General features: G+C 30.9%; 1 protein-coding gene across 1 annotated transcript; it reads left to right on the top strand.

Moving 5' to 3' along the window:
* The first annotated feature begins 250 nt into the window (after nt 1-250).
* On the top strand, nt 251-6,426 carry LOC129286270 (probable disease resistance protein At1g52660). Its single transcript, XM_054922265.1, has 3 exons — nt 251-449; nt 558-799; nt 6,253-6,426. Exons 1-3 carry the CDS (start codon nt 251-253, stop codon nt 6,424-6,426), a joined length of 615 nt encoding a protein of 204 aa, XP_054778240.1.
* The last annotated feature ends 5,281 nt before the right edge of the window (nt 6,427-11,707 follow it).

Genomic DNA, 11,707 nt, shown 5'->3' with positions numbered 1-11,707 from the left:
ATTAAATTTTGTGTAAACTCTAAAAGTATTTTTGTTTGGAAAATTTAATAATTCATTATTAATTTTAATCTTCAAGAATTAACAATTTAATTGATCAAATTATAAAGGCTTGATTAAAACAAAATAAATTACAGATGGTAATCAAACTTAAAAAAAAAAAACTATAAGAACCTGTAAATGTCTATTTGTCACTTTACAACAGATAAAGAGGTAGCAAAGAAGGTGGAGAATCAAAAGATGCAAGGTGATCATGGCACCTCTTTCTGATGACGTGAATATTGAAAGCATTCAAAGCCAAGTTGCTGAGAGGTTAGGTACGCAACTCAATGAAAAAATTGTGGACACAAGAGCTTCTCGTCTACGTGAGAGGTTGAAACATGCAAAGAATATGCTTCTTATATTGGATGATCTTTGGGATGAACTTGATTTGGGCAAAGTTGGAATTCCCAGTATTGATTATGAAAATAATATCAAAAAGAATGAAGGTTGCAAAGTTTTACTAGCTTCAAGGAATGATATGTTGCTATCAACCTAATGAAATGTCAATATTATCAAAGTGGATGCATTTATAGAGAATGAAGCACGAGAATTGTTCAAGAGGATTGCTTATCTTTCTTTCAACTCAAGTGGTCCTGATTTGATATCTATTGCTACTGAGATTGTTCGAAAGAGTGGAGGCTTGCCAATAGCAATTGTTACAATTGCCAAAGCATTAAGGAATAAAGATGTGAATAAATGGAAGGATGCCCTTGCATGTCTGAAAAATCCTTTACGAAGAAGCATAACAGGAATTAAAGAGGTTGATTCCATTTTGAAGCTGAGCTACAATCAATTGAGCTCAGAGAAAAAAAAAATTTCTTGTTTGCTGCCATGTTGTCTCATGATCCCTTAATTGAAGACTTGCTCCTGTACTCTATGGGGTTAGATTTTCTTGAACACATAGAAAACATGGAAGATGCCCATGTTGGAATTTATAATGCTGTCAGTGAGCTAAAATCTTTGAACTTATTTCTTGATAAATTTTCTAGTCATCGTGTCACAAGGCATGATGTTATTTGAGACGTTGCACTATATATTGCGTCCAATGAGTTACATGCCTTCATTGTGAGACATAGAAGGTTGAAAGAATGGCCAAACAAAAATTTGCTAGAAGGCTACAAGGGAATTTGCTTAGAAAAAAGTGACATTACTGATCTTCCAGAAGAGTTGTCTGCTCCAAGGTTAGAATTCTTCCTATTAAATAGTGAAAACCATGATTTGGCCATTCCCTTATTCATTTTTCAGATCCACAAAAGAACTCAAATTGCTAAGTTTAATCAATGTGTGCTTTTTCATCATAACCATCTCTTAATTCTCTAAAAAAAAAAAAGCTCAAAACATTGTGTCTATACTCTTGTTTGCTAGAAAAAATAACTCAAGTTGGAAGTCTGAAGCAAGTAACAACCATGAGTCTTGCTTACTCTGAAATTGATCAACTACCATTTGAATTGGGGACGTTGACTTCATTACAAATGTTAAATCTAGTCCATTGCTCCAAACTCAAAGTGATTCCACCAAAACTCCTATCTTGTGATAACCCAGAAATTTTAGTAAAAAGAGAATAATAAAAATAATAAATAAATTTATATTAAGGTATTTTGATTTCATTCTTGTTAGTTTTTGGTATCAATAGAAGAAGAGGAAATGTTGGCTTAATGGTAATTGTGTTTCAATCCATCCCTCAGGTCCTTAGTTCGAATCTCTCTTATACAAGAGAGAAGTTTAATTTATTTTTGCTCCAGTCCTTGGGTGAAGTTACAAGTTTGCCCCTCTATATTAAAAAAAAAAAAAGATAAGAGACAGATAAAAAATGCACGACGGCTTCTTCCCTCCCCATTTTTTGTTTTCTTTGAAAGCTCTAGAACCAGCTAGCGCAGCCTCTACTCCTCCGTTCTACCTCCTGTGTTCTCCCCATTGTGCTTGACGCCGGCAACTATGATTGAGGAGCCCTCCTCTCCCTCCTCCGTCGTGCTGTTGTGTTGAAACGTTGGACTACATCATCTCCCCTGCTTCGCTCAACCTCACTAGCTGTCTAGCTCATCCTTCCACTATCGTCACTGCTGGAGTCTTCGTTCGTTCACACTTACTAGGAGTTTCAGCGAGGTCACCAACTCTTTCTGTTCCTGTGTAGCATCATCGTCGAACCTTCTCCTTCCCCTGTTCAGTGTCTGCTCCCTCCTCTTCTCTTTTGTGATGTTGGTGATTTAAGGTGAGAAGCTTCTATCATTTACTTCCTTCTTGTTGTGCGTATATGACTATGGATTGAGATTGTGAATTTGTTCTCCATTTTTTTTCTGCGGGCCATGAGTAATGTGATGTTGGAAATTTGATTTCAATTTGGTATTTAATTTGATTTTTGTTTAAAATTTGGAAGGCTAAATTATTTCAAATATGACTATAATAAAAATTTAGGGAATGACATTTGTAGAAAAGGAAGTTTGGTTTTAGTTAAAGGATTCATGCCTGAAAGATGTTTGATAAAATGCTCATTAGTAGAGTTTTTTTTAATTATGTATCTATAATAGTGATGGTTTCTCAAGAAGTATGATTTAGCTTGGATATTATTATTTGTATATCTAAATTAGGTTTTTGTGAAGGGGTGTATTTAAGAAGTTATCAAAATCTTATTTGAGTTTTAGATTATTAAGAGTTATATGGTTGATGATTTATAAAGTATATTATCATTTTGAAAGTCATACTTAGATGCTTAAAAATGGCTAGGCTTGAGAATTAAAAGATACTAGTTTTATTGGATAGTTTGGAGTGTCACACATTAGATGTTTGGTAAAAAGCCTAACAAGAAACATTTATGTGTGAATTTTGTTGCTAAAACTTTAAAGTTACTTATATTAATTTTGGTTGAGTAGATTCTCTTAAAAAGAGACTTGTTGGTTCAAAAATAAAGTTCATTGAGATCTTATTATATATTATAGAATAATTGTAAGAAAGGTGGCTCAATTGAAGTTGAAAGAAGTGAGTTTTAAGCTTTGAAGGTGTTACAGCAAGTGAATAACGTCCCAATTGATTTATCATTAAATTTCTTTTTCCAAAATATTTTTTATATAGATCAGTTAATAATAATTATATTAAATATTTAATACTTTTTTAATTAAATTATTTTTATCTTGGGAAATTACAAAGAGATATTGAAGAATATTTGAATTATGGCATCTGTATGTGTTTTTCCTTATGAAGGATATTTTCAAAATAGGTGAGATTATTTTTATCAACATTGATTATTTTTGGATTACTCAATAAATGCCAAATATGGACATTAATTACAAAATTTTATTTTGGCAAGTTTTTAATGCTTCAAACTATTCATGCGAGTTTGACTTTAAGAATGAGAACTATATTTTTATAGTGATGATTTTTTCACATGGTTGAAAATGGATTTGGAGGGGATTTTATACAAGAGATTGGTTGCTAATGAAAATCCCGTTAGCCCTAGGTGTGCCATGGTTAATGACTAGCTAATTTAATTTTCGTAAACTCTATTCTCACATTTGCTATTCATGGGTCTTATACCTACGTTTGTTTCTATCGCTTCAAGCCACATTTGGTTAGTATTACCCTCATGGACTTTGTGTCCACATTTGTTTTATAGCCAAGTTTACGTTTGGTTACTTACCCTCATGGACTATGTGTCTACGTTTATTTTCATGACTTCGAGTTGCATTTGGTTAGTATTACCCTTGTGGATTATGTGTCTATATTTGTCTTCATGGCATAAGCCACGTTTTTTATTTACTCTCGTAGATTATGTGTCTATGTTTGTAAATTATTATGCTAAATCCCCAAAAAAAATATGAAATTTTAATTAATTGGTAATTTCATACGTAATAGTTTTTTAAATTAATAAATATTGTTATTCTTATTTACTTATTTAATCATTTTAACTTGTTAAAATCAAATGTTAAAGCTGCATTGTCATTATAGCTTTAAATGTTCTTGTTATTGAAGTTATATAGAACTTTTATTACAAGTTTATAAATTTGTTTACATTGCATTGCTTTCGCATGTACTATCATACTCCAATACTAAAGGTATGATCGGCATAAAATATAAGGTGAATTTATATTTTATAAGCCTTAATTAACTAGAAATTAAGTTAAAATATCTGTATGTGTAAGTTATATACAATAATAAAGTTCATAAAATTTTAAACGTTCTATGAAAATTTCAGCAATGTCCTATATAATTTAGACCTCCCAAAATTTCCACAACAACATAACCTTTCAACCATACCAGCAAGGAGACTAGCTCTATTACAGCAATTTACATGATACAAAATAAGATTAGGATCTAACTATGATGTATGTAGAGCATTAAGCTATAATTACAAAATAAAATTCATAGATTTACTAAAATAACAATCATGATAGGCTTCCTTTTTCAAAAATAACAAAAAGGCCCCTCAACAATTTGTTGGAGGAGCAGGGTTAGCAACAACATTTGGGACTAAAGAAATTTTTCGGTGAGTAGCGTTCTAATGAAAATTATAATTTAAAATACATATATATAAAGGTAATAACAGATAAATTTAATTCAAAATGACTTAATGAAATCATAAAACATATAGTTTAGCTAACAATAAATAATGAATTTTCTCAATAATATAATCATAAAATTAGACAATGCTATCAAAATCACATAATTGTATTAAAATTTGTATTGCCCATAAAATAAATAAACATTTTTCAATAATGGTGCAATTAGAAATAATGCTTTTGGAGAACTAATCTAAACATAAAAATCTTAATTTAAATCTAGGACAGCTTTATTAGAACGAATAACAAGCGTTCACATACAATCTACAGGGATAAATAACCAATCAAGTGAGGTTGAGAGCCACAAAACAAGCATGGTGAAAGCCACCAATCAAGTGCAGGCATGACACTCATAAAAATAAGTATTGTACCATACTCATGAATAACCATCCCTCCGTTCCATGTGTGTTGGTCTACACATGGGGTTAGTACCTCATATAAGCACCCAGTTAGTTAGGTGTACCATGACGCTCCAAGGGCTAATAGAACTGCTATTAGCATCTAATGTTTTGAATTCAATCCCCCTCATTAAAATTAAGTGTATATGAAGAAAGAAAAATATTTTCAAAATTCTCACTTTCAAATATTATTCAATTATCATTTTTCATTGCTCAAAATTATCATCATTTCTTTCATGTACAAATCATTGCAATAAAAAAAATTGTATCAATGTGAAATTAAATATTTAAACTGTTTATGAGAAATAATACCATTAATATGGAAATAGGATTACAGGAATATGTAAACAATTTATAAAGCAATAATAATAATATTTAAACAAAAAAAATTTTATAAATACTTTATTGAAAATATATTTGAAACATCACTCATTCACCTGAATTTCTAAAAATCTTATGGCTCTTAATTTTTTGTTTATTTCAATAATGTCCCAATTTAATTTAGCATGTAAACCAACACATTTCATATTATTATGATTTCCTTTCTTAATATAAGCAAGTAAAATTAACATTCAAGCTCTTCAATTATTCATTAAATTTCTCAATAACCCCTAAATTCTCACCAAATTCTTCAACAACCTCTATCAAGTAGTCAACAACACTAGACACATTCAACCACAATCATTAACGTAATTCTTATTCTAAGCTTAGCAAAATTTTAATAATCTTATTATCACCAACTTCTTCTTTCAAGCATATTTGCAAAATACCTTGAATATATTAAAAATTTAATTCACAATAATCATCCAATAATTTAATCAATTTTCAACAATAACTTTATTATCACCATTCAGCTCATCTTCAAACTAGAACAGTACATAGCGTCAACTTAAAATACAAATCAATTTTTTCAAAATTATAACAGCCATTAGGAGAAGCAGAGCCACGTTCTTCGGCTAGGGGAAGGAGAAAGGATGATTCAAGCTACCTATAAATTCAAAGGAGAAGAAGAAAGGATCACCGTCTAATCTTGAATAGAAGTGCAGAAATAACAACCCCTCCTTAGTTCACAGACTACCCTAAAAGATAACAGAAGAATTCAACCTAGCTGCTCCACGTGAAGAAGAAGCAGGAATCAGCATGTATAAAAAAAACATGAGCTTTCCTTACACACACCCACACACACACGGTGCCTAGAAGCAGAGGAAAAGAAAAACTAAGGCTGAATATGTGAGCTTACACCTCATTCGTTAGTCACCAAACAGAGCAGAAATTTAGCTCATCACCAGACAAAACAAACACGGACGAACAACGAAGAGGAAGAGACTGAACGAGTTTTTCCAGCAAGGAGAAGAGAGGATCAACGATTTTCCTCGCACTACAGTACAGTGATGACAGCTGAAGATCAGCATGTGGTCGAGATTGGTGAAGGAAGCTAGCTCTGTTCTGCAACTCAAATAAGGAAGACGGAAACCAGAAATCGTGACCAGAAAAAAGAGAAAAATTTAGCTTATCATACACCTATACAAAACTTTTAGCAGCTAGAAAGCAAGAAGGATTGAAGCCACACACATGCAAGAGCACACGGACGCTCTACCTGGACTGATACGCAAAAGATGACAGCAAAGAAAGAACAGAACCTGATGAGCCACTTCCAGCTGCCGAGACGCACCAGTTCAGCCACGGGTGAAAGGAAGAGTAAGCCAAAGGTGAAGAGAAGGAGTTCGATGGTGAAGAGAAGAGAGAACTCGAGGTCGGTGAAGAACAAACGCGAATGCTGTGTTTTTTTTCCTTTCTTTCACGCGAAGAAATACTATCAGATATGGAAGTTTGGGAAAATTACAAGAAAGACCCAAAATTCTCCTATAATTTCAAATCAAATCAAACTTGAAAAAAAAATATTTAAATAAAATATCCTTTGGGAGAAAATTTTGTTCAGATTAAAAATTTTAGGTCATTACAAATATTTTATGTAGTTATTATATTTTATTCATTTTAGTTATGCAAACATGTTATGGTTAGGAGGTTATTTACTGAAAAATATTTGATCTGATCTCAAATAATATAGCTGACATTGTATGCCTTGCTGAACACTGGTGGATATTGTTTTCTTTCAAAGTAAACATTTAGTTATGTTTTAATTTTTGTTTTTATATGCTCCGCATTAACTATAGGTAGAAATTTGGTATGTAATATATATTGTGTGTCTATTATGGAGAAACAAAGCTTCACAATACTGGTTTGGATTGTACATGGTTATTGTAGTTATTTTAGGAAGTCCTATTTATGGAAGAAATTCTATCAAAATTCCTACAGAAAGTTTATAAATCTTTTTGTTTATATGAAAATGTTGCTACTATTTTCAATCCTATTTTAAATAAATTAAGATACTAAATTACAGTCTTCTTGATCAAGGCTTTATGTATGTGTGTTTGTGCATATATCCTGTGTTGGTCAAGCCTAATTTTTAGGGCACGAGATATCTAGTTGGAAAAAATTGGAGGTTTTGAACATGGAGAATAGCTTTTACCAGTGGAAAGCTAAAGGATCCAGTGAAGGTAAAGAAAATGCAAGACTTGATGAATTAAAGGATTTGCCAATTTATTTATATATTTCTATTCCTAATGCCTTTATTTTTCCAGAGAACTTGTTCTTACATACTCCCTCCATTTTTATTTATAAGAGAAACTATTACTTTTAGCTTGTTTTTTTTTATATAAACAAAATCATATTTTTCAATAAATATTTATTGCAAACTTTATAAATTATTCTTCATAATTTTATCATTTATAGTCATAGGAGACAATTAATAAAGGTTTGATTAACACAATTAATGAAGGCTTGATTAATGCAATTAATGAAGGGTATTGTAGTCCAATTCTTTTATTTACAGATACAATTAAATATAATTAATTAAATTTCTTAAACTATGTGATACACTTTTTTCTCCTACAAATAAAAATGAAGGGAGCATGAATTTAAAGAGATACAGGATATTTATTGGAAAACATTGGAAATGGAATAGCGGTTATGAAACTTCAAAGACATTGAAACTTGAGCTAAAAAGCAGTATCCATTTGAAGTATGGGGTTCAAAAATTATTGGAAGGAGTAGAAGATTTGTATTTGCATGGACCCCATGGGCTTGAAAATGTTCTTTACAATACATTTTCACATTTAAGGCATCTTCAAATTGAAAGTAATGATCATATTGAGTATCGTTTTGAGCTCAACACATCATGAAGATGCCCTAACAATCCTTGAAACTTTGAAACTTGAAAACAAGAATGGGCTAATGAAGTTATGTCAAGGACCAATTGCACCCACCTTCCAAAACCTAAAAGTAATCAAAGTGAGCTGTCGTCAACATTTGATGTGGATTTTCTCAACTTCAATGGTTGGATCATTTTCATAACTTGTTGAGATTGAAATTGAAGATTGCAACTCCATCATAGAGATTGTGATGTCTACCATTGAAGATTCACTTGATCAACAAAGGTCAGTTGCTAATGATGTCATTTTTTTTTTTTTTGAGAAGTTACGCACTTTGAAGATGGAAAGATTGCCGACTCTTACAGATTTCTTCATCAAGGAAACATCAACAAATAAGGATTGCAATAAAACATTGAAATCACTTTTCAACAGTAAGGTATGTTTAGATTATCCTATTGTTACTTTTTCTTGTTTTAACTTCCATAGTTTGTGAAATGCATTTTCACCAGAATTATTACTTTGCTATGGGGCTTTTGTGGCACTTTAAGTTGCAGGTTTTCTTTTTATCTTTTAAACTACTTAAAATAAGTTAATTATAAAAGAGATAAACTAATTGTATGCATTAAAATAAAAAAAATGAAACATCAAATTATTTGGTTTGCATCCTTTAAAAAAGGCTCAAATTCGACATTCTGGATTTTTTTTTATCAATGGAGCGATGTATATAATACAAGCTAATAGAGAAGAAAAGAAAAAAAACTAACCAGAAGCCCGAGAATTTAAAAAACCTAGTCACAAAACTTTAAAAATGAATAGATTTTTTTTAATTTAAAGTAGGATAGCGTTAACATGAAGTTTTATATTCGCATCTTAGATTTATACATATTTTTTTAAATTTTTAAACCATTTTTCACCAAGAAGATATGTTTATATTATTTTGTCTTCTTTTTTTTCTTTGCTTTAAATTCTTAAAAACTTGAGGCTTATCGGCGAAAATCATTTTCTCTAACATTAATTACTTTACTATTAGGCTATTATGGTATTTTGCAGTTTTTTTTAATATTTTAATCACTTTTTCCTTATGAACTCTATATTTTACTTTCCCCCGTCTATGTTATCATTGCGTAAACTTCAATTTTACATAACGCCCAACTGATGGATTGTAATTTTTTTAAAAATGTAGCTATGCCTTTTCAACTACTCAAGAGTCAAGACACATAACTTTACAGGTTTAAGGGAAAATGTGTAATGACTCATGAATTTAGAATTTTGTTAACTATAAAATAAATATATATTTTTTTAAAAAAAAATAATTAGACTTCTCATTTCATATTTGCATAAAAAATAATAAAATAAAATAATAAATTATTCTTCTAAATATTTTAACTTTCTTTTCATAAAATTATTGGGTAGTTATAATAAAGTGAATTAGTAGTATAATGATGGTTTTTAATTGATAGTTCACGTTTATATTTGGGTGGTGACAAAAATTATATTTTATATTTTCTTAAGTATTTCAAAATTTTAGAAATGCCATTACTTTAAAAAAAATTTTAAAAAGAAGAAAAGATCATCAGTTTTTTTTTCATTACCGACTTACTGTAATGACAAAAAAATAATAAAAATGATATTAATATTAATATTAATGAAGAATTATTTTGATTATATATATTTATATTTATATGGTGGAAAAAGTACAGCAAAGTGAATTTGTGGCTTAATGAAAACTGCTCTTGATGTTTACTTTAAAATATGGAGTTCGAAATCATGCTGTAAAGGAGACATTTTATTTTGCTTTAACACGGTGAAATTACTAGATTGCCACTCTGAAATAAAAACTCATCAGATTCATTATCATTTCCTTTGTCTACTTATTAAAAACGTGAGACACAGAGAAAGGGGTAGAGAGCGCTTCAGGAGTCTTCCATCTTGTTCTTCCTCCTCTGATTCCTTCGTTCTCCCTCCTGTCGCCGATGTGGTGCTCCGTTCGTCTGTTGCTGCTGCCACGGATCCGTCCGTTGTTCGTGTGTTCTTCTTCTCCCCTGTTTGCACTGTCTGATTATTTTTCTCTAGCTGACATCAGGCTAATCCGTGGGAGCTTCAATCTCTTCTTACCATTCCTCCTCCATTTCCAGCTCCCCGGCGTGGGTGCGTGAGGATCATCTGTTTCTTTCTTCTCCTTGTTCGTATAGCCAGCGTCTCTCTCTGTTACTCCCCTGCTTTCTCTGCCACGGTTGAGGTGAGCAGTTACGGTGCCTTCTCCTTCTTATTTGTTTGGGTATGTGTGTATGTTTAAGAGGTTGAAATTGTAATACCCACTTCACCGGTGCTGTGTGCATTTGATGGCTATAGCCATGCATTTCTCCTTTTTAATTGCCGTGGGTGTTGAGGAGTTGGGAATTGGGTTTTCTTTGAGATTAAAAATTGATCTTTCTTCATTAAAGAATGGAATTCAAGAGGTTGACTGGTTCCGATAATTTTATTGGAGAATTTTTGAGAAATGAAATTGAAGAGGAAGGACTTGGAATTTAGTCCCAGGTTAATGCTTGCAAGGTATTCGGCCAAATGTCTATCATTAAGAGTTTTGTTTAAATATGTTTTTTGTTTTTTTTAATCTCACTAGTTCTTATGAGGAGTGTGTATAGATTGGGCTTAATAATTTATGAACTTGACTTGAACTTTACAAAGGAATTTTATTATGAAGTTAATATGCAACTAGTTGAATTATTCCTAAAAGTTTTATGGTTATTGATAAATTTTTGGATAAGATATTCAAATGTTAAAAATATCCTTATGAAATAGTTAACTACGGTTAAAGTATTAAGGAGAAAGGAGAAACTTTATAATATAAATTATAGTGCTTGGGTAACTTTAAATTATGTAGACTAACTATAATTATGTTAATGTTGGAAAAGAGTTGATATATTAGGTGTATTGAAGCTAGAAATTTAGGATTTAAGTGGTTCAATCTTTACATTGATACTTGAGAATGTGTGGATATTGCTTGAATGTTTATAAATTAATTAATGTTAAATTATTTATTTATTTTATTTGTCATGAACTTGGATTGAAAATGTGTTCATTGAGTTTTAAATGGTGGCCTTAGTTAATTTAAGGAGACTGGGTTGTTATTAGAATACCTGCAAATATAAGATTAGAAAATGCATGCTTCGGATAGAATGAACTTGTGAAATGAAATAAGAAGAATATATATATATTTTTTAAAAAGATGACCGGTGGGTTAGGGTTAGAATTGAGGAGACTTTAATATGTTCAAGAAAAATGTTGAGTAAATGAATGTTTATTAGAGATGCATGGAGTAGAGTCACCATTAAAGAAATTTACTTGTTCTTCTTATCTTGGTAATAGAGTATCTTAAGGGAAAAGACATGGTGTTTAGAAGGAAGAGATTATTATTTTGGGAGTTTATCAGGTAAGTGGTTAGCATCCCAACTGATTTATGAATGAAATTCTTTTTCCAAAAATATTTTTTTTCATGGATCATCTA

This window comes from Prosopis cineraria, unplaced genomic scaffold (genome assembly GCF_029017545.1).
Source record: "Prosopis cineraria cultivar Desert tree isolate PC_DT_omini unplaced genomic scaffold, ASM2901754v1 PC11, whole genome shotgun sequence".
NCBI classification, from domain to species: Eukaryota; Viridiplantae; Streptophyta; class Magnoliopsida; order Fabales; family Fabaceae; genus Prosopis; species Prosopis cineraria.
This window is presented reverse-complemented; position numbering and strand designations above follow the sequence as displayed.

Coding starts and splice junctions, on each gene's coding strand:
- LOC129286270 (XM_054922265.1), top strand. CDS start 251: ATGGCACCTCTTTCTGATGACGTGAATATTGAAAGCATTCAAAGCCAA. Junction 450..557: donor GGGCAAAGTTGGAATTCCCA/GTATTGATTATG, acceptor ATATTATCAAAG/TGGATGCATTTATAGAGAAT. Junction 800..6,252: donor GCATAACAGGAATTAAAGAG/GTTGATTCCATT, acceptor GTCACCAAACAG/AGCAGAAATTTAGCTCATCA.